General features: G+C 35.1%; 1 protein-coding gene across 1 annotated transcript in view; it reads left to right on the top strand.

The window, feature by feature from the left end:
- Window positions 1–373: 373 nt before the first annotated feature.
- ADAM28 (ADAM metallopeptidase domain 28) overlaps window positions 374–24,211 on the top strand; it is a 44,947-nt gene continuing 21,109 nt past the window's right edge. The window contains exons 1-11 of the mRNA XM_063087710.1: window positions 374–422; window positions 5,947–6,050; window positions 8,844–8,920; window positions 11,089–11,167; window positions 12,106–12,182; window positions 13,827–14,019; window positions 14,778–14,849; window positions 15,746–15,817; window positions 16,683–16,852; window positions 19,762–19,846; window positions 23,669–23,799. Of these exons, the coding sequence (XP_062943780.1) occupies window positions 374–422; window positions 5,947–6,050; window positions 8,844–8,920; window positions 11,089–11,167; window positions 12,106–12,182; window positions 13,827–14,019; window positions 14,778–14,849; window positions 15,746–15,817; window positions 16,683–16,852; window positions 19,762–19,846; window positions 23,669–23,799 (1,109 nt within the window). The remainder of the gene's footprint in view (window positions 423–5,946; window positions 6,051–8,843; window positions 8,921–11,088; window positions 11,168–12,105; window positions 12,183–13,826; window positions 14,020–14,777; window positions 14,850–15,745; window positions 15,818–16,682; window positions 16,853–19,761; window positions 19,847–23,668; window positions 23,800–24,211) is intronic.

Here is a 24,211-nt window from a genome sequence, read left to right as displayed (position 1 = left end):
TAAATATTTGAGTATATATATCTATATATCATATACATTATGTATTTATCAAAGCAGTTATCTCCTTGTGAATTACCAGGCTATAGTACTATATTAGAAACATACGACTTTGGAGTATGAAGTGTGGAGAAGGAGAGAGAAACAATGGTTTATGATAAAAGAATCTTAGAGCCAGGAGGCAGCCGGGACTTCCGCCTGCTGTGCCATTGTGCAGGACCACAGCTTCGAGGTTGTGCAACACCTTTAGTAAACACTTCCTGAGGCAGCGACAAGAATGAACCAGGGAGTTTCCTTCTGTCTCACTTGAGAGGAGGCAGGAACAGAGCTGGCAGCCCAGGTCCAAGTGAGCAGGGTGGGCACTGGAGCCACCAGCATGCTGGAAGAGCTTCTGATCATCTCTTTCCTTCTTTCTCCAGCTCCAGGTAGGTGGTTAACTCTTTTTCAGGTTCTGTTAAGCATGTCAGTGAACTGCTTGCTTTTTGTCTTCTCCCCATAGTTTAATTGTATAGAATATTTTGACGTTTTGACTGGTAGGTATTTTTTTTCCATCAACTATTTTTACTAACCTGTTGAGCTGGCTTTAATCTGTTGTTTAGAGGAATGTGACTAATGTAAAGACTGAGTGTTAAAGAGATGCAATAAGAGGTCTTGAACCAATATTTATGTGTCTGATCTGAGAGCGCATAGAAATAAAGGAAAGATTTCATACAGCGTGATTTACATAACGAATATAATCTTTCAGTCAAAAAGTAGAATTCAGCGAAACTTAACACTGTCATTTTTAGAGGAGTAAAGGTGCAGCAGATTTGACTGCATCAGGACAGAAGGATTTTGGAAAATATCGGCTATTATTGTTGGGGTGAGTTTGGTGCCTCTGTTCCTTTTGAGTGTACATTTTTATATTAGTCTTTTCATTACTGGTGATAATAAATGTGACTAATTGGAAATAAGCACTTGAACAATTTTATATTTATAAAGTACTGTGATATTACTTGACAAAACAATGTCGCTGTTAAGTTGACACAGCACTTTCATTTTGCTGGTTATATCAAACATTCAAGAATTTACACGTGTTGGCATACTACTTCATAAGAATAAATGATGTCTTCATATGTTTTTCCATTTCTGGTAAATCCATTAATTAGATTTTGGTTAAATTAGATTGGGTAACGTATTTTGTCAGCTTATTTCTATTTCTGGAGCTGATTGAAGTCAGCACATTAGCCTCAGTGCCTGGAGTCCTTCCCTGGTAAACCTTTTTTGGGTTTTAGAATGCTTGCTGGGACCTGAGAATAGGAACACATTATCAACAAAAGCTGTGGAGTTCGGGAGGGAAAATTCCTCCTCCACCTATCCACTCACTACTTCGTCATGACAAAACAGTTTTCCCTACACCTCATTTCTGATTTGTTTTCCAGACTTGTGAAAATTTTATTGAATGTCTTTCAGTACAGAAAGGATGCTTGGCATTTAAGTTATTGACTTAAATTTCCTACTTTTTGAGTCAAGCAATGGAAATATCCTTTCCCTACATTTTCCAAAACTGCTAGCACCAGCAACTCTTTGGGACCCCTCTCTTAGCTACAACATAAGAACTGCCTGGGTATGAGCTTTGTCCATGAGCATAAAGATCAGGCTGGTTTCATTGACAGAGTCACACGGCTAACACTGGGGCCCACGCACATTACGGCCTTCCCAGAGAAATTGGGCAAAATTGATCCCGCTTCTCCTGACTGTACATTCACAACACGGCACCAAGAGACGCAACTTCCTCAGAAATCATGCCGAAAAGTGTGACGTCACCCGGGGTACAAGGTGATGGGGACAGAGATTCTGAAGTTGCTCTTGTGAGAATGGGGGACAGAAAGATGTCTCCCCCCCTTTACTAACTTGAACAGAAAGTTGCCCCCTTCTTTTGCTCTTCAGCTTGTATTTTCAGGGGTGTCTCCTTGGTCACTGAAATACACCTGCTGTTTCTCCCATTGGAGTTTACTTTCCAGCCAAAATATAAAAAGTAAAGCAATTTTCATTTCCCAGGTCTTTCTCTTTGTTTCTCTGTCCCCCTCATCAAAACAATACATATGTACCCCTCTGGCCATGACTTTTTCCCAGTTTTCATACACTTAAAATAAAAGAATGAGTTGTGAAATAAGGCCAGTTAGTTGTAATGAGCGTCATAATCCCCCGAGGAAAATTGACTTATGCGATTTCATCCTAGGAAAAGAAAAACACAAATATTTAAAAGGATGTGACAGGTGTTCATGGGTGAGGAAGTAACTGAGAGCACTGACAAAGGAGAGTCTTTACTATAATCCAGAGGAATATCCAGGGTTTCCGTGCTTTTTGGAGTTATTTTATTTTAAACTAGCAGTTTGTTCCTGCCTTAATAAAGTAGCTAGAAGATCCACAAGAGTATATGCAATTGAACCTTAATAACCAAAATAATAGACTTAATTAAGGGTGTGATTTTTCCCTCAGTGTTTAAGCTCACTTTTATTTTATTGCGTGAAGTTTAAAGATCACAAGATAGTTTTGGGGGGTACAAAGAATCCCAGCACTTAACTCAATGTCATGAAATAAAACCTGATTCAGGGCTTAATGTCAGGTATTCAGTTTGGATAGACATTGCTTTAAACAGGTTTGAACAGATTCTAACAAAAATAACAATGTCAGTATTTTGTACAAATATTCTAATCTCCAAAATGGCCTCAAACACATTAACAAATAAAGGAGCAATCCAGACCAATGTCTGTTATATTAATCTTATTAATGAGTTTCGGCTTTTCTAAAACTAACGAACAGTAAAAACAATTATCCAACCCAAACCCAAATTACAGTTTTCTTTCTCTTGATCCGGTTTTGCTGGTCAAAACTAATTCAACATGTGAGTTCTGTGGGAGAGAGAGCAGCATTAAAATGAATTAGTAACATATTGTGTTACGCCTTGGAGCTGTGTGATCCCCAGAGGGCAGTTAGTTGTTTTTATTCCACAGGCTTCAAAATAATTAATCGGACATTATTCACCTGGGAGGAGACTGCACCATTGCCATGAAATTTGAGGATGAATGAGCTAAACAATATTTAGATCTGTTACATGCTTATAACTGATGTGCAGTTTGCTATATCTGAGACCTCATTCTTTCAGGGGTCTTCTAGGTTTCAGGAGAAGAAGAGCATTTAAGGGAAATTCCATTTTCTTTAGAGAACATACTGTGTTTCAAGAGTTTGGGAAGAACTGGAAATTCATTCGTTGCAAACTGAAAAGAGTGAGAGTTTGCCTAAAGATTTGAAAAAAATTGTTTTTTTGTTTTGTTTTGTTTGTTTAATTTGTTTTGGGCTTCCATTTGAAAGTTTGGCCATCAGATAAAGAGCTGGAAATAAATTTTATAACTAATATACATATTTCCAGTCTGGATCTAAGAACCAGTCGGTAATTTCTGATTTCATGAAACATTAGGATTCAGATACTAACCATAAGGATGGAGATCAGTGTGCATATCAGAGAAAATTTGCTTTGGCTACACTGGCCTTTTTCCCGTCTCAGTACTTCTGAGTGTGTGTTATCACTTCGTGCTTTTGTACAAAAATTCAGGTGAGCAGTTATTATTTTATGACCCAAAGGCTGCTTGGACTAATATTGCCTGTTACAATTGTCTGTGTCATAGATGAAAACCACTAATTTAGCCGTCCCCCCTTTTTTTTGTGGCTGCCCAATATAGGGATCTGAATCCATGACCTTGGTGTTCTAAGGCTGCACTTTAGCCAACTGAGCTAACCAGCCAGCCTAATGTAGCATTTTTAAAACACTTACTCTGGTTGCAGCTTAGGTGAAATGTGGCTTCACGAACTCCGTATTAACAGGACTAATTGCATTGATTAGACATAATACCCAGGAAGCATGTTGGCACCTTACGCTGTGTTTGTTTTTTGTCACTGCTTTAAAGGAGGCAGCAGGGAATCGTTCAATACCATCAGTTAATGTCTGACAAGAGTAATTTTCTTGCTTCTTGGCATCTTATTGTTTTAAAATACTTAACAATAATTATGAAAATTTTAACTCAATGGAAAGAAAATTATCAAGTTAATGTTTCTTTAGAATGTTGAACTTCTGTTATAAACATTTTTTATAACAAATGTTATTATTTTCCTTTACCAAAAATTGATTAGAGATAAAAGATGCCCAGTGATTGCTAAGGGAACTTGTTATGTCATTCTTGAAGTGTGACAATGTAATAAGGGTTATTTTACCACAACTGATTAGAACTTACCTATCCTAATGATCATCCTCTTCGAAGAGTAGGGGATTCTGCCTTTATTTGCATAAAGTCGTAGACCATTTGAACTAGCTCTACAGACCATTTAATGTGCCCCCTCTTTTCAAGCAATTAAAAAATCTAAACCAAATCCAAAATTAAGGTATTCTAGTGCCAGTGCCACGGCTTTAAGTATTTTTGAAATGTTTTCTAGAGTAAATCTCAAGCCACTGAAAGAAAAGCTGTTTAATTACTTTAACACCCATTTTCTGACTCGAAAAGTTCTTAGCAAATTCAATTACTTTTTCTGTTCTTCCAAGTTAAATGTAAATTGCTCTTGAGAGGTCAAATGAGTTAAAGTCATTCTAAAATGAAAATTTGACACTGCTAGGATTTTTTTTTAAAGTTTCTGCTTTAGTTTCTAAAGAAAAAAATTCAAAAATGAATGTTTTGCTTTTTGGAATGTCATTGCAATAAGCATACAGTCCTCCAAGGTCACTGATGGACGAATACTACTACTTATTGAGTGCCTCGGTTATGTTTGTTAAAAGGTCAACCACAGTAACATATATTTATATTACCGTAAATTTAGGTTTGAGTACTTCAATGAGCTAGGATTTCCTTTAGAGACCATCCTAATCATTACACAAAGAAAAGAATAAAACCTTTACAGATCCAGTTGTAGTAAGCCGTTGGGTCGAGCCTACCGCTCTCTCTGGTTCCTAGAGCAGCTGACAATTTGTGAGGACCTGTAGCACCTTCAGCAGACAAAGAGCAGGTCTATCGACATTTCCTCAGGCAGGACTACATACAGAGCAGGGTCTAGACCATGTGGACCAAGCAAAAAGAAAATAGAAAATCCAGTGTTCGCTTTTGGAAAACTCTGAATTTCTCTCTAAAATGACTTCTAGAAATACCATGGAGATGAGCACTTATGATGCAGAAAGGCTGGATCAGATAATTTTCCAATTCTCTTTCAATATGACTGCAGGCTCAGAAAAGTCCTTCCAGGCCTGTGATTCTGTTCGAATTGTCTGCTTCACTAATTTTCATTTTTTCATGTTTTGTACGTAAAAATGAAGGTTTATCTTTATTGCTAATTCAATAATGTAGGCTTTTCTTACTGTGACTTAGTTTCTTTCATTGGCATAAAACATCGCTATTGACAAATCCAAGAAAAATATATTAGAATCAAAATGGCATGCATTAGTTATTTCGTTTTGTAGCATTGTATGGTTTTCAGAGTGCTTCATCTCCATTATTCTGGGACCGACTAGCTTCTTAGAGGATGAATTTGGCTTCTGCATTGCTTTCCTTCTGCCTTGTGCTGCTGCAATATGCCTGCTTAGGGAGCCCACTGTAGGGATCCAAGAGAGCAAAGAGAAATGCAAAAATTAAAAAAAAAAAAAAAAAAAAAAAAAAAAAAGGTGTTTGAGCCAAATAGAGAAACACTTGTAAACTTTTAGTGAGGAAATATTGGAAAATATAAAGTAAAGATTTGAGAGAAAGAATGGGTTTCTGATTTTGTAGATCTCTTCTAGTGTCAGCACATTGATAACTCTGATGTAAATCACTCCAGGCCCCTGTGTGTGGCATCATCATTCACTGGAAATGTTAAAAGGATACCATTACGGACCAGCCTGTTTTGGTTCTGCCTAATTAAGTCTTTTCTCTTTTTTCCTTGTTTTCTCAGTTAGTACGTTAGAAGAACTCTCAGAGGTAAAGAAATATGAAGTGGTTTTTCCCATAAGACTTCATCCACTACATAAAAGAGAGGTCCAACAGCCTCAGCAACAGGTAGAGCTTTTGATTTATCAGAGAATCTTGATTTGAGATATACGTGTCATGTGCGTATGTGTATCTGTAAATATTTTTAATGTTGTCAAGTGAGCTTTGTAAAGTTTCAGCTATCATGCCTTGGAGTTAAGTAACAGCAGTGGTTATATATGAGTATGTTTTGGGCCTTTTTAAACCCTCACTATAGCCCAAAGTTCTATTATTAGCCTCATTTTATAAATTGAGTTTCTGAAAAGTAAAATAAATTGTCCAAGGTAACACAGAGTATAAACTGTAATATTCGAGGATAACTTATTCTGTGCACTTCCAAAGAAAATTAGATATAACTCATTATCTATTATCTGCCTATCTATCTATCTATCTACCTATTTATCTATCATCTGTCTATTCACACAGACAACGATGACCGCTAAAACAGAAGTAGAAAATAAAATACTTCAGGTGAAAGCATATATGCAAATTAACATGAAATGTATGTTTTTTCCAAATAGGCCTCTGTTAAAGTTTGTATAATTTTTGCTGCTTAGTGAACAAACACATTGTCAGTCAACATTCACTCAGTTGCAAGAAGAAAGCTAAAATATTATGTTCCATTTAACAAAAATGTTCTAATTATCTGCACTCTGAAGTTTGCTGCTGGGAGCCGGGAAAATATAGATAATTAAGACATAAATGATAATTTACAGAAATATTCTAAAATGCAACTAACCTGGTGCACATTTTTTCCCACTGGACAAGGTTTCTCAGAGTATTTCTACTAAAGCAAATTTGTGTCTGTGGAACCCTAGTAGAGCCTGTTTCCCAAAATAATTATCAATCAACAAAATGTTTTTGCTAAATTTAGATGAAACCTATGTGGCTTTCTTCAAATGCTTTCTTACAGTCTTTTAAAAATGCCAGATTCCATTTTTAGGAAAATTCAAATATAGGTGAAGTGTTGATAATCACAGCTATAAAGTGATTTTATCACAACTGTAAAAATAAATTTAAGCTTTGAAAAATTTATTTTTATGAAAAACCATAGACTAGTTGCTGGCATATAAAAAATGATAAGAACTCATTTTTGGAATGATTGAGTAGATAGATATGGTTGATATAATATCCTTGATATTTGTTGGAGATACATGATTTATCTAGTTGACTACTAGATTAGATGGTTATGTGAATCTTATGTCTTCCTGATCCATAGTGAAACTGTACAGGATCTGAACTCAGAGGACTGGTTTGTGCTCACATCTTAGCTTTGCCCATTCTACTGGTGTAAATATAGAAACACATAAACTTCAAGGTTTGGTCTTGAAGTGGAGATAATAATGGTAAATCTTATATGGCTGTTTTGAGATAATACGGAAAGTGAGGCAAGATAAAAATATTAACTCCCTGTTCATGATTATGCTATGACACTGCCCTCTGTAATCCATCATGTCCCACTTCTTATGACTAATTTTCAAGGCTTTTTGTGGCTTTTTGTCTCCCAGTTAATAACTTTTTTCTTTTCCATCCTGCTCCTCAACATAATCTGTTTGTTATTCAGCCTTGGTTTTCTATTATCTTTTCTTATTAATATTCTTGTTTCTGCCTCTATGCCCTTTCTTATAAATATTTTGCTACTTAAAATGTTCTCTCTGTATTTCAAGCTCAGCCCATCTTATACTCTCTGTGAAGCCAGTGTGGCATATTCACATGTATACTAATAATAGATCCCTTTCCTGACGTTGTGCTTCAGTCACTGTTAGAGTTAAGCAATTTAATTCTTGATTTTTTAAAAAATATATTGATTTTATATCTATAGTGATGGTGTCATTGTCCTTCTGTGAGCTTCGGTACCACCATGGCCAGAAGAGGGAGGTGAGGAGAAAAGATTGGCCTTAGGTGCAGCCCAGCAGAGGAAACAGGGCTCAATCCATAATCTGTTTCTCAATCGCCTTTTGTCTCCCTTAGTTAGATGTCCTTAATGACAGTGTCCTGGCACTTCCCAGTGATTTTTTAGATACTGAGAGTAACCATGGTTAATGATCTTGTTTTATAGATCAAAGTTAGTCCTTTGTGCTCCTGAAAAATCTCCTTTAAAATAATTCTGTGTGTTCTTCGACATCCCTTCTTATATATCTAAATCTAACCTTAAAACAATTCTTCCTTTCCACATGGTTTACTTATTTATCTCTTCTTTCCAAACACTTGAGAACATAGTTTCTTCCTAAAAATTTCTCCCCCCTGTAAGGGATGCCTTCCTGTTATGTTTCTTTTATTCTCAGTGTGTTGCAATGGAGGTTTCTAGGCCTCTGTGCGTATTCTTCCTTCTTCTTAGATAACATCCCTCTCCACTTCACCTGGGTAACTCACATCTCAGCTTAAGCATTACTTCCACAAGAAAGGCTTTTCTGCCCTTAAGACATTAGACATCCTACCATACACGCATCATCATCATGCAATATAACTCACTACTTCATTGTCTTTCTACAGAAGGTACTTTTTTTTTTAATTTGCTTAGAGTTGAATTTCCAGCATCAAGCACTGTCTTGCACAGAACTCGTATTCAAGCAATATTTGTAAATACATGGATAGATGGATGGATGGCTATAAGGGTCTCATGTAATTTATAAGCCTCTCGTAATTTCTTTAGTTGCAAGAGTTGTTTGATCTGTTAAAGGGGGAAGAGATATACTTTTGGTATTATATAGTCTACTAAAAAAAGGAAGATATTGCTTGCTAATGATTAAATAGATAAACATAGCCAAATGAATGTTTATGTATGTTTTTTAATTATCATAAAATGCTTATGCCTTTTTGCAGGAAAACTTTGAAACTGAATTAAAGTATAAGATGACAGTTAATGGAAAAATTGCAGTGCTTTATTTGAAAAAAACCAAGTAAGTGTCTTCACCTCTGACATTATCCTTACCAAGAGTGAGTTAGTGTGCGGAAAGTGTGCTGAGTCTGTTACTACTTATGGCTCTCACAAACCTTGACTCATTAGCTTTCGCTCACAGCTGAATATTTGTTTATACTGAAGTGGTAGAAATACATTGGGTAATACAGAATTTACTAGTATTTTGATACTTTTAGTAGTAAAACACAACCAATGAGATGCAAGCAGACATACGTACATTTTACCTATTCTATGAAATAGCAGATAGAGAGGTTCCAGTGCACTTTGCTATAAATTTTAAATTTTTTCGATGCCATTACAATTTATTATTCTAACACTGTAAGGTTAGATTTTAAAATAATTTAGAACTCAGAAAAAGGCAAGACATATATAAGTAACATAAAATTCTAGAGCTAAGTAGTCAGGCGTAAAACCAGAATCAGGCTTTCCTGACCCAAACATCAGTGCTCTTTTTACCCAGCTGTTCACTAACCCGTCCATTTTTCTCATATGTTAATAAACCTTCATTCTCTTCATTTCATTCATCTCAATTTAACATTTCTTTTCCAATTTTACTGCCACAGCTCTTCCCAGATCTTGATAATCCTGTATTTAAACTATTTCAAAAGTTTAGATACAGGATTTTTAAATTTTTTTTTCTAATTTTGTGTGTGTTTAATCTCTTTCAACACCTAGACTATTCTATACAGGACAGCAAGATTTCTTTCCCCCAAAACAGGCTATCACCTTTTGCAAATTATTACAATCAGCTGGAGTTTGGAAAAAGTATGGTATAATGCAAGTAGCATAGGCTTTGGATTCAGACTGATCTGGATATGATTCTTTGCATGTTAAACTATTTAATCTCATCTGAATAATAAGGATAGTAATATTTATCTCATAGGATATTGAAAAGGATTAAATAATGAATATAACATTTCTAACACAGTGCCTGCTATAGAGATGGCATTTTAAACATATAAATTATTTCTTTTCTCCTTGCCATGTCTCTTTAAAAAATATATTACTTATTCACAATAGCCAAGATAAGCTAGGTGTTCATCAGCGGATGAATGGTTAAAAAAGTTGTGGAATGTATGGATATGTGTGTATGTATGTGTATGTGTGTACGTGTATACACATACATACATATCACAATTTAGCCTCAGACAAGAAGGAAATCTTGCCGTTTGCAACATGGATGAACCCGGAGAACATTATGCTAAGTAACCCAGGTCAGGCACAGAAAGACAAATACTGCATGATCTCACTTATATGTAGAATCTAAAATTATCAAACTCACAGAAACAGAGAGTAGAATGGTGGTTGCCAAGGACTGGAGGAGGAGGGAGGAAATGGGGAGATGTTGGTACAAACTTCCAGTAATAAAATGAGTAAGTTCTGGGTACCTTATGTACAACATGATAACTATAGTTCATAATGATGTATCGCATACCTGAAATTTGCTAATAGAATAGATATTAGGTATTCACACCATACATGCGCACACACACACACACAAATGCTGACTCTGTGAAGTGGTGGATACATTAATTAGCTTGATTGCTTTAATCATTTCACAACATATATGTATATCAAATCATCAAGTTGTACACCTTAAATATATACAATGCTTTATTTGTCAATCGTACCTCAGTGAAGCTGGAATATGTACATATATTCTTACTCCTATTTTCTGTTGCCTAACTGAAAGACTTCTAAGAAACAGTGAAAAATGCAAGAAGGGTCCTAACTACCCAATTCAAGTTAATTTCCAATAAACAAACTCTTCTCTGCCACAGTTGTTAACGGTCCCTGGTAACTGAAAAGGACTGAGTAAAAATGCAGTTATCGCAAGCTGTTTAGAAGCATTGCTCATATCTTTCATCTTTATCAACTTTGACCTTCTCAGTTCTGCTTCTTCCTGAAGTCTCTCTTCAAACAAGCATGCAAAAAAGAAGACATTCCACACTACTTAGGAATGCCCCTGTCCCTCCCAATCTTTCCAATTTAAGCAGCCCTTTTGTGATTGGACTTGTTTTGAGGGGTTAGGAGAAGGAGCTCAGGAGTTAAAACTTGCCTTCACTCCAAGCAAAAGCTCTCACTTTGATCATTGGACTTTGCAATTAGCATCAGTAACCACCACCTTTTTTTATTTTCTTTCTCCAGGAATCTCCTTGCACCAGGCTACACGGAAACATATTATAATTCCACTGGAAAGGAGGTCATCACAAGCCCCCAAATCATGGTATAACAGAGTCTCCTAGGTTCCTTGTTAATAGAAGTGCAACCCGTAGTCCTAAATGCAATATCATTCCCAGGCAAATGGTAGTAGTGAAACTGCATTATAGCTCTGGTGCTTTTTTTCAGTAATAGTAACTACTTAATTGATCTCCAACTTTTTTTTACATTTTAACAGGGATAAAGGCGTTCCTGACAACTGTGGTAACCTTTCCCAGCCTTCAAGGGCTCCCAGTGGGAGGACGGGCAGAGGAGTTTCTTGTTTTCCATAGAGTTATTTTCTGCAGAGTGACACAGGTGACAGTGTGTAACGCAGCTGTGTAAGGGCATTCATTTCTTCTCTTTTGAGCTCTATTTGCTATTGGAACCCTTCATGCATTCTCATCTACAGCAATGATACAGATACCTCACCTGTCCCAAAATAGAAAGGTCATTCATGGAACACCCACATGGGAAAATGGTAGGATGAGCATTTTGCTCCAAATGGAGGCAGGGAATGTCGTGCTGATCCAGTTAAGGAGAAGCTCTTTAGATAAATCAAGAAACAAAAACCCAATCTGAATAGCCCATCTGTTAGAAAAAGAGCTTGTAGGTTTTTATGAAAAAAACTTTAATGAGCAATCAGACAAGGGGAAGAATTCTTTGTGTGATGGTTGGGGGGCTTAGGTATAAACTGACATATCTAAGCACTATTCATTTTTATCCTATTTCAGCAACACCAACATTTAATTAACACCCTATAAGCACTTTGGGATTACTAACTAACATTATAGATTTCAACTTTTATTTAATTATTTTTTTAACATCCCTATGTTGACTGTTGTTTAGCACAAAATGGATTGAAGGCATCACAGATCCTGTTTCAAAATTTCAAGTTTAACTTTGGCCCTGGGTCTAAAAGTCACACATACTTTTCTTTACAAAACCCCTTTTCCCTTTCTTTAGGATAACTGCTACTATCAAGGACACATCATTAATGAAAATGTTTCCGATGCTAGCATCAGCACGTGTTGGGGCCTAAGGTAAGATTTAATAAATGTTTTGTGTGTAACTACAATTACAGAGTGCGTGTGTGTATTTAATAAACCCGAGAATTTCAAATATAATTAATTATACTATAGTTGAGTATGAATATTAAGGGCTCTAAAATTTTCAAATTTGAAGGAAACACTTTCTCTTAATAGTGGTTTGTAAATTATACATCTGAATTGCTTTCAGAGTTAAATTGATTTGTTTGCTTTTTAAAAAAAATACAGGCTGTTGAGTCTCAGCTTTAGAGTTAAAATATTTAAGGAATGGGAGCTCTGTCTACCCTCTCCCTCACTTTAAGCTCTCCCGCTAGCTTGTTTTATCCATGTTTACGACATACATTTCTTTCTGTCTGTTAATCACTTTCCATGCATCTGTCTATAGTTAGGTGTCTTTTCTGATGCACAGACTTGATTATCTAACTTCCTTTTCAATATCTCCACTTGAATATCTTAAAGACATTTCTATCTCAATGTAGCCTAAACCAAACTAATGATTATCTTCCAAATCTGGTATTTTTCCTGTGTTCTTTATCTCAATCAATTGCATAACCAGATACACATTTGCCCAATCCAGAAACCTAAATTCCTTGAAGACTTCTTGACTTTCGGCCCTTCAATCCCTTATCAAGCCCTATAAATCCTATCTTCTAAATATTTCTCGAGATTGTTCACTACATTCTGTCTCCACTGCAACATTTTAGTCCAACTACCATGATACTTTATGCAGAGCATTGCAATAAACCATATAATTTATCTCCCCACATCTACTCCTGCTATCTTCTAATTCTACATACTCCTAATTCAGTTTCCTTATTATATGCTCTTGTACTTTTTCTTCATACCAATTATCTGTTGTAATTATACACATATTATGAATTTACTATATAATTATATACTCTGTGATTATTTGATATACATTTATCTTCCTCATTTGAACATAAGTTCCATAAGGGAAGAGACCATGACTCTTTTTTACTGTCTGTCCTTATTAGCCCAGTGACTAATGAATAATGGGTGCTTGCTAAATATTGGTTTAATAAATCCTAGTTTAGGACTTCAGCAGAGAAAATTGAGAAGAAATTGATAATATTTATTGATCACATGTTTCACATGTTATCTCATATTATCTCTTTCAATCTTTACAATCATTGTACTAGACAGGTATTATTTTTCTCATTTTATAGATGGAGAAACTAAGCCTATGAATTTAAGGAATTTAGCATGGTTTCACAGCTAATAAGTGACAGACACAGGATTTTAACCCTTATCAATAAGGCTACACAGTCCCCTTCATTTTCGGTGTACCTTTAGAGCAAGCACAATGTGAAAATTGGAAGAACTTTGGACTGAGAGTCAGGAAATATTCATTCTAGTGCCAGAACTGACACATTAGTTATAAGACATTGTAATAGTCACTTCTCCCGTATAGGTCCTATTTCCTTACAGAAAAAATAAGTGTATGTAATCTGTAAGGGTATCTTCAGTTGTAAATTTCACAGGATTCTATTTCTATAAGCTTAAACTGCTTTCACATTGACTAGGAATTTTGCAAGGTTTCTTGTTGGAGCCTATAAGTCTATATACCCCAAATGTAAGAAAATTTTGTTAAGAAACCTGAATTCTCACATTTTTCAGGGGCTACTTTAGTCAAGGGAATCAAAGGTACTTCATTGAACCTTTAAGCCCAACAAATCAGGATGGACAGGAGCATGCACTCTTCAAGTATGACCCTGATGAAAAGACAGCTAATAGCTCCTGTGGGATGGATGATGTGCTATGGGTGCATGGATGGCAGCAGAATGTGGCCCTGTCTGCCACAAGACTGGTCGTATGTATAACTTCATTTTTCGTTTGTGACACTTTCACGTATCCTGTCCTGCTTCCTTGGGTTCAAGTATTAGCAGTGCAATTTATGGAAACTTTACAGTCATTGCTGAAATGAGCAGGTTATAAAGAGACTAATCCTAGCACATTGCTGTTCATCGATGATTCATTTAACAAATACTTATGGACCAAATATTATCATCAACAATATACAAGGGTTAAAACGAAGTGTCAAGTACAATACATGCCCTGTAAGATGGACTATTCATCAGGATAGGAATAGAAGGCTACTTAAAAAAAAAAAAAAAAAACACCGGGAGGATGCTGAAATCAAATTGTCTCTATTTTATATCAGGATGGTGAGGAAAGTGAAGTTTTTATTGTAAATCACACCATGTCTCTTTTCTGTTAAAACCCTCTAATGGTTTCCCATTGCATTTAGTCCCATTGCAAAGTCTACTGTTCAAAAAATGCGAAGACTCTGGTTTTAGATCTAGCTGCCATATTAATGAGTTATGTAATCATGTAAACTGCTAAAATGAAGCGGTCAGACTAGAACATTAGTGATATCCCTTCTAGGTGTAACATTCTGAGCCTTGTCTGCAGATAATCCTGGCTGTTAAGTTAGAGTTAAACTGCTAATATTGTCTGCCTTTACTCCTGGGTATCGACCAGCCTCTTATAAAATTACACATGTCAAATAAAAGAAGGACTCGTGCAAAGAAAGATGTCATCCTAGTAATTCTCCTCCTTATATTTCAGAAATTGGATGACCAGAAGGTTCAGGAACATAAGAAATACATAGAATATTATTTGGTCCTGGATAATGGTGAGGTAATTATAATAGCAAAATGTGCTTTTTAAAACCCCCCTTTAGATAAATTTATTTATGTGAGATATTAAATGTCTAAATCTATTTTGAAAATTCATGAGTATGAGCTATGGTTAAAAATTTTTCTGAATCTATAAAATTTGACATTTATAATTAAGCTGATATGATTTCTCCTTTTCAAAATTGGGCTACTGATATGATATGCATCAATTCAATTGTTGACCCTATAATGCTCTTTTCTTATTGATTTAGGAGCTTCCAAATTAGTCCAATTAAATTTTTTTGTGTGTCACTTTGTCTTCTGTTAATCATTTGCAAATTAATATTTCTGCTCATCACGAAGTGGCAAATATAAAAGCCTGTGAACAAAATCTTCTGAAAAAGCAAATCTGGTGATAATAACTGCTTATCTTTAAGAAGAATTTATTTTCATATGTTGGGTTTTCTAAACACAAGATTCATCTGCCTAATATCAAGAAGGAAATCTTGTGCTATGAAAACAGGAATAAACTAGTTAGTTCAGGCCCTACCACTTTGGCCTCTCTCATTGCACTGAATTTATTTATTGTTCATATATTTTTTAAAAATGAATAAGCTATTCTGCACAGCTTAGGAGACCATAGAATTTAACTGAAAATACATTGCAATAACTCTTTAGAGCTTTACATTGAGCTAGTACTTTAAGAGAGAAAAAATCACCTCCACTCCAAAGTACTTTAATTTATCTAAAAAAATAAGGAATCGATTTGTTTCCAATTTTGAAGTGTTAACTTTAGTAACTGATCCTGAATTATAACCACTGATAAGTAATATAAGCAAGGTTGCCTTTTTTACCTTCCACTTATATTAACTTCTATTAATGACCATATTCTATCTTGACTGCTTTATTGTTTTTTAGTTTAAAAAGTACAATGAAAACCCAGATGAAATAAGAAAGAGGGTGTTCGAGATGGTCAATTATGTCAATATGGTATGATATATTTTATTAAATGCAATTTTAATTTTCTAAGAGTGTCATTGTGTTTTTTCCATGAATGCACATGAGGCAGGAAGGAAAGCCAAGCCCCTGAGACCAATGCTGCTCACTGGCTCCTGAGGGATGACCATGACTTTTGCTATTTAATTGAGTATTATTATAACATGATAGAGAATTTTCTTCCCAGTTACCACACTATTCTCAGGTCCATGAATATACAGAAGGCAACTTTCTGTGGCCTCTTGAATAAGGGCACTAATCCCATTTATGAGAGTTCCACCATTATTACCTAATCCCTCCCCAAAGGTCCCATCTCCCAATACCATCACCTTGGGGGTTAAGATTTCAACATATGAATTTGGGGAGACACAAACATTCAGACCATTGCAACCACTAACCTTATTGTATGTAATTCATGGAGGTAGGACATTTCCACGGAGCATATTACTTCTCTAATCCCAAACCACCACTGAGCCAACTTTGCTAATTCTGAAATATTATAACTAAGAACAATAAAAAACATATGAGTAAATATAGTTGAGGTGAAGCCATAGTAATGAACTGCTAATGCAAAATTATAGTATTTCTTGAGGTTACAAGGAAAGATTGTCTCAATATGGCCTTTGCTCCAAAAAAAAGGAGTTTACAGATGTGAACTATCTAAGGATGTCTGCCTTTCCTTTTGAATGAGGATTTTAGTGTCTGTAACAGATGTTAACTTCTGTTTCATAAGTATTTTTGTAAATAAGGTTTTTAAGGTGCTGTTACGAATGTTTGAAAATATGAAGTACACTGGAAATATTAAAAGATAATATCACCATTGTAAGTCATTGCTTTACTGTTTATTCTCTTTGGACAGCTTTATAAAAAGCTCAACACTCATGTGGCCTTAGTTGGTATGGAAATCTGGACTGATGAGGATAAGATAAAGATAACCCCAAATGCAAGTGTCACCTTGGAAAATTTTTCTAAATGGAGGGGGAGTGTCCTCCCAAGAAGAAAGCGTCATGATATTGCTCAGTTAATCACGTATGTATGGATTTTTCCCTTTGCATACTATGTAGTATTTAGCATGGAAGTTTTTCAAAGCCTTGGCAATGCAAGTGGTATCTCAGAGTAGAGGGTGAGAGGAAGAGGTTCACACACGTAGTATTAAAAGTATAAAAAGCATTTGCTTGGACCTTATGTTGAATATGTTCTTACTTTTGATCCAAGTATTTTCTTTTTTTTTAAAAGAAGCTAATAATTTACCAATGATTCATATGAAGTTTGTTTTTCTTGGTTATACAGTAAAGAAGACAAGTTTAGATCATGGAAAGAAGGATTTAGATTTAATATTTAAAAAGAACTGATTGGCTTTAGGATCTAGTTAGGAGAAACTCCTAAGATAGAAGGACAACTGAGGATTATATTCTAACCCCACACCTCCACTGTCCTGCTGAAATGACCAATTAAAAACATCTGAAGAAATAAATGTAATGGCTGTAAATTACATAAGATTTGAGCATATGCCTCAAAAGAAATAAGAAATTTCTGCTGAACTGATGTATAGTTTTCAGTTAGAATCTGATAGAAGGAAGCAGCAAGCGTTGACTTGAAGTTACTGGAAAGTCCACTTCCTGAGAAAACAGTGGATGGCATGTGAAATCAGTGGACTATGTCCTGTCAGAATGAATTAGTGTTTCAGTGCTGGTCATCTATTATTGCAAAACATATCAGTCCAAAACTTCTGGGCTTAGAATAAGTCTTCTTTGCTTGTATGTTCTATGCCTGGGCTTGTATGACTGGAGCAGAGGGGCTGGTTGGTCATATATCTCCATAAACAGCCTACCATGTGGCTAATATGAACTTCCTCCCACATGACTGTCTCAGCGTAACTGGACCTCTTACAAGGTGGCTGGTTTTCCCCAGAATAAATATTCCAAGAGGCCCAGGAAGAAAGCATCAAGGCTTCATACGATTTAACCTCAAAGTCATACAGTGTCACCAATGGATATCCTCTTTGGCCAAGGGCAAGTCTTAGGGCCCAGATTTAAGGGGAAGACACTTAGACTGTGGGCACTGCAAGGCTGGCTCACTGGAGGGCTATTTTTGGAGAACAGTCGACACAATTTATTAATTTGGAAAGGAGAGTTTTAGGCTCAAGGAAACACCACAGGACAGAGCCCATTCTTTGTGGAGAGGTTTAGTGATTTTCCAAGGTATCACAGCTAGTAAGTAGTGAGGGACTTGAACTCTTACCAGACTGGTTTCAGAGCCATGCTCAAATTTCAAAATACTCCCACATTGTACGGTAATAGGGTGGAAATATAAAAATCATAGACAAGATGATAGATGTACGGGTAAAAACTGGAAATCTAATGTTGAGAGTATATTTATTGAAGAGACCAGAACAAACAGAATAAAAGCACTAATCAGAGATATAATGGAAGGAAATATTTGTTCTTCCATTTATAAATTGAAAGTCTTACCATTTACCCAAGAATTAACGAAAGATACCTATACTTAAGTATAAACATGTAAGAATATTAGAGTTCAGACACACTCTGCTTACTAAAAAGAGACATCAAAATAGATAACTTCAGAATGTGGGAGGATGTTATTTTTTATAAATGAGCTAGTAGTGAAAACTGAAACCACACAAATGTAGAGTTAAGTATAAATACTTTAATATAATTTAAAAGGAGAACATAAATGCCATAAATCTTTAAAATATAAATAACGCAAAATATAATTTCAAAATAACAAATATCTAAAATCTAAGATTAAATAAAGAGATAAAACTTTGCAGGGATTGGCAAGTTTTCTAATTTTCTCATTTTGCATGGTGGAATCAATACTCCCTGTTGTTGTTGCTTTGTGGGAAAATATAGGTTCAATTTTTCATGTAAATGCATGAACCAGGGAATTAAAAAATCTATGCCTACTTTGCAAATTTCTAGAGACAGACAGGGACCAGGATCTTATATAGCCAGCAAAAGAACAAAAACAAAAGAGCATGGAATCATTACAAATTAGTTTTAACAAATGAAGTAAAACAAAATTAAAATTACTAAAGACCAAATATATAATTTATGTAAATAAGTGGATATGGTCCAAACCCCTCGTCAGTAGGACAAATATTTTAATAACATAAATGTTCCAGAATACAAATACTTTCAAAATTGACCCAAACTCCAAATCCTACTAGCTAAAACAGTACTAAAGGAAGACAAATGTAAATAGATCTAAAAAATAATGAGAAAAATATAAATTAAAATGAAGCATATGTGGCAATGCTAATATTAAAAGAAGATATATAGAGAGAAACATTTATTCAAACAATAAAAGTCTTTCTTTTTCTTGACAACGGATAAATTCCACAATGAAAAATATAATAATTATGAACGACAGATAGAAAATATTAAATGTGATGACGTCCAGGTGCCTGAATTTCAAGTTATATGAAAGCCATTCTGTAGAAAAAATGTCTAATGCAAATTCAGAAACTAAAGGAAACATTCAAGAGTGACAGTTCACAACATGAGTCTCTCTGCCAATCATTTCAAGTTCTGAATAAACTGTCTAGAGAATGGGGGACGGGATAGGAAGAGGTTGGTTAATGGATACAAAATCACAGTTAGATGGTAAAAATAAGTTGTGGTGGTATACAGTAGTACTAGGCATGTCTAATTAACAATAATTTATGTATGTTCTCAAATGGCTAGAAGAGAGGAGCTCAAACACTGTCATCACAAAGAAATGATAAATTTTGCCATGATGAATATGCTAATTACCCTGATTTGATCCTCACACATAGTACACATGTAGTGAAATATAACTTTATACCACATAAATATGTACCATCAATGTGTCAATTAAAAATAAAATAAATAAGTAATGAAGAAAATATAGCTTAAAATCATAATTTGCTATATAAACTCATTTCTTTCTCGCAGGGCAACAGAATTTTCTGGAACAACCGTGGGCCTTGCTTTTATGTCTACAATGTGCTCTCCCTATCATTCAGTTGGCATTGTTCAGGTCTGTTTGAAGATGAACTGTTGATTCTTTAATTCACATTTGCCAAATGCTTTTTTTTTTCTTTCTGAACCTACAGATAAGATCATTATAGTTTTTCTCCTTTAGTCTTTTGACATGGTAAATGACATTGATTGAATTCCAAATCCTGAACTAATCTTGCCTTCCAGTTTAAACCTAACATAGTCATAATGTATTATCTTGTATTTTACATATTTTCATATATTGTTTGATTCAACATGCTGATATATCCTCAGGGTCTTTGCAATTATATTCGCAGGGGATGAATTTGTAGTTTTCTGTTTTTGTAATGTGTTTCTTTAGGTTTTGCTAGTAAAGTTGGCCACATAAATTGAGTTGGGATATGTTCCCAAATATCTGATTTTCTGGAATATTAAAGTAGAATTGGTATTATTCCCTCCTAACATGTTTGCCATGATTCACCAGTAAAACTATACAGGCCTGGAGTTTTCTTTGTGGAGAGATTTTTAACTACAAATTAAATTTCTTCAATAGATAAAGGGCTATTCAAATTGTCTATTTCTACTTAAGCGAGCCTTGGTAGTTTGCCTTTAAGGAAAGCTGTCCAGTTATTTAATTTGGCACAAATTTATTCATAATATCCTTTATTACCCTTTCAGTATCTGTAGAATTTGGAGTGATGTCTCCTCTCTCATTCATGATACTGATATTGTGTGTCCTTTTTATGACTATTATTCAACCTAGCTAAGGGTATACGAATTTTATTCGTCTTTTCAAAGAAACGCTTTTGGCTTCACTGATGCTCTCTATGGGGTTCCTGCTCTCAAATTCATTGACTTCTGCTCTTGTCTTGATTATTTCTTTCCTTCTACCTACTCTGTATTTAATTCGTCATCTTTTAATGCTATAAACTTCCCACTATGCACTCTCTTAACTGCATCCAAGATACCTGTATATGTGTGTTTCTATTTTTGCTCAGTTCAAAATATTTTCTCATTTCTTTTTTGATCTCTTCTTTGACTTATATGTTGCTTACAAGTGTGCTGTAATAGTTTCCATTATTGATACTTTGTTTAATTCTGTTATAGTTTGGAACATACTTTGTAGAATTTCTATAGTTTTAGTTTTTTTGAGATTTGTTCTTGGTCAGTGCTTTTACAAATTTGAAAAGCATGTGTTTTCTACTTATGTGGAATGGAATATTCTATAATCGTAAATTATGTCAAGTTAATTCCTAATGTAGAGAGTATTGATGTACCCAAGTATAATTATAGATTTATCTATTTCTTCTTTCAATTCTATAAGTTTTGATTTTGTGTAGTCTGAAGCTCTGTTATTAGGTTTATATATAAGGATAGCTGTTATGTCTTCTTGGAGAACTGATCCTTTTATCATGTCATGATCCTGAAATATGCATCCTTGAAATAATCCTCGTTCAGAAATCTACTTTGCCTGATATTAATATAGTTACTCCAACATTTTGTAGCTAATATTTGCATGATTCATGATTTTCCTTACTTTTACTTTTAACCTATGCATTTATTTCCATTTAGTAAAGATTTCTGCTAGACAATATGTATGTGGTTTTTACTTTTTCTAAATCTAATCTGACAATCTGTCTTTTATTGCATCATTTATATGTTATAGAATTATTAACATTGTTGGACTAAAATCTTCCATCTTGTTAGCTGTTTTCTATTTCATTTAGTCTTTGGGGTTGTTTTTCTGCTTCCTTTAAAATTGGGTACTTAAAAAATATTTATATTTATCTCCATTTTTAGTTTTATATTGATAACTTTATTTGTTTTCAGTGGTTTCCCCAAGGTTTATTGTACATCTCTACTCACCAGTTTACCTTGAAATAATGTTACACTGCTTCACATGTAGTGTAAGGGCTTTACAAGAGAATTCCTCAAATTCCTCCCTCCCATCTATCATACGTTTGATTTTACATATACTATAAATGCATTGTTACTATTTTATTAGTTTTGCTTTAGAAAGTCATCTTTCATTGCAACTTAACATAAGAAAAAAAAAGTTTTATGCTTACGTTCACTTTATTCCATTACCAGCAGTCTTCCTTTCTTTGTAAAGATCCAAGTTTCTATCTGCTATCATACTTTTTCCTTTCCGAGGAACTTTTTCCTTTCTTTCTTTTTTTTTTTTTTTTTTTTAACATTTCTTGTGATAGAGTAAATATGTTTTAGTTTTGTTGTCTAAGAAAAATTTTATTTTGCTTTCATTTTAAATATATTTTCACAGGCTCTTTCGATGTCCTGTAACCCCAACTTACTGGAGGATTCAAGGGAAGTTATAATTGTTTAAGTTTAGCTGCCTTGTCCTTGATAGTGCAAGAATAATGCTCTTTCCAGCTTTCTGCATCCTATGTAGACAGGGAACCAATATATTTTTAGTGAATATTTTATGAGCCTGGGCTTGTGACAGCCTTCATGGGGTGGACAGAAGAAATAAAATATATATTTTCCACCTTGAAAGAGCTTGTCATAAAATTGGAAAAGAAACTGCCCTACTTAAAAGCAAATAGTTCTACCATACAATAATAGATAGATTAGTGCTACATTATAGAATTGAAAACTGCAGTAGTAATTCAGAACAGGGGATTGTTGAAGATTAATGTGGTCAGGAAAGGTTGATTAAGGTGGACCTCAAAGTGTAGGTAGGATTCGAAGAGGAGGAAGACAGAATAGAAGAAACCATTTAAGTTCGGAAAATCATTACTTAAAGGAAGAAATCCTGCATTTAAAAGAACTGAAAAGCTTCTAAACACATTTCCATTTTTCTCAAGCTTTTCGGCTTGAATTTTTTCCCCATTTGGACAGCTTCATATTGCAATACAGTACGGTTTACCACACCCACTTTAAAAGGATGAAAGAATATAATGAATGTAGGCGGTAACTTCACATCTTACACAGCTGTTTCTTGTTTGCCACTCTAGTGCTGTTCCTCATGATCTTTCCATTTGGTTCTTTGAGATGAAGTAGATTAAAGGAATCAAGCTTCTGTGGGTGGATATTGCTGGTATATTTCTGTCTCAATAGGAAATCATACCCAGCAGCAATTCTCCTGCCTTGTTTTATTGCTACTGGATAATTTGCAGTCGCTAGTCTGAGCATTTCAAATCAGGAGCAATCTGGTTATGAAGATGGCTATTGTCTGGAGTTCAGGCGGTGGAATTCCAGGGCAAATCTGGCATTGTCTGATGTCTAATTTTGCAGTGATGAGAAATGAGAAAGATACGTGTCGTGTTAAAGTGCTAGGCTAACAAACAATTTTAGATCCCTATTAGCCAAACACGTCAAAGACTTCTAAAATTAATATGGATGTATTGAAAGGCAAGCCAAGGGGAAGGAAGATGAGTCAGTTTTTTGTTTGTTTGTTTCTTTGTTTTTTAATGTCTGTATTCCTTATCATTGCTGAAGAAAATTTGCCATTATCTCTCATGGCAGGAAACCGGAAAAATTTCCCTCAGTGTGGGAATCTGCTTACCAGAGCAAAGGGCAGACAATATATGCTGTGATGAGCATTCGGTACCAGAGGGGGTGTGTGTGTGTGTGTGTGTGTGTGTGTGTGTGTGTGTGTGTGTGTGTGTGTGTGTGTGTGTGTGTGTGACAGACAGACAGACATGGTGGGTAGTTGAGAAAGCTGAAGTTAAAATCAGACAGACAGACAGACAGACATGGTGGGTAGTTGAGAAAGCTGAAGTTAAAATCAGTCTCTCTATTCTACTGGACGACAGAAAAAAATTTCATTATGAAAAACACATACTCGAGTTACAATTCCATATGAAAACCAGAAAACCTCTTTCTCCATTCTTATCATTAGGACCACAGTAACAATCTTCTTAGAGTTGCGGGGACAATGGCCCATGAAATGGGCCACAACTTTGGAATGTTCCACGACTCCTACGTCTGCAAGTGCCCTTCCACGATATGCGTGATGGACAGAGCGCTAAGGTGAGGCTCTCTGGGAACGTGCTGTGTGTCCCTGGTTTGATCCACTCCAGACTGTTCTACTCTTTAGGTCATTTTCAACCACAGGTTCACGTTCTGAGTTATTGAAAGAATGTGTATCTGTGCCAATACCTTACTCCTCATCCATATGTACTATTTTTCATTAACTAGGACATAGTATAAATTTATTCTCTTTGCTACTGTGACAACTCATCATCTTATCTATACAAAACCTGGTTTCAGAAAATCATAAGCATTTATCAAGCATTCTATGAATTCAGAAAGGGTGATGGTAGGGAAAGGATTCTAGGGAAAAAATCTAATTAAAGAAGAAACTTCTCACAGGAGGATGAAAAAAGTCTGTGAAAAGGATTACACGTTTCTGCTTTGCCAAAGGCAAAGTTGTCAGACAATC

The sequence above is a fragment of the Cynocephalus volans genome, chromosome 2, assembly GCF_027409185.1.
Source record: "Cynocephalus volans isolate mCynVol1 chromosome 2, mCynVol1.pri, whole genome shotgun sequence".
Taxonomy (NCBI): Eukaryota; Metazoa; Chordata; class Mammalia; order Dermoptera; family Cynocephalidae; genus Cynocephalus; species Cynocephalus volans.
The sequence above is the reverse complement of the archived record's forward strand: the minus strand, read 5'-3'. Positions and strand labels throughout refer to the sequence as shown.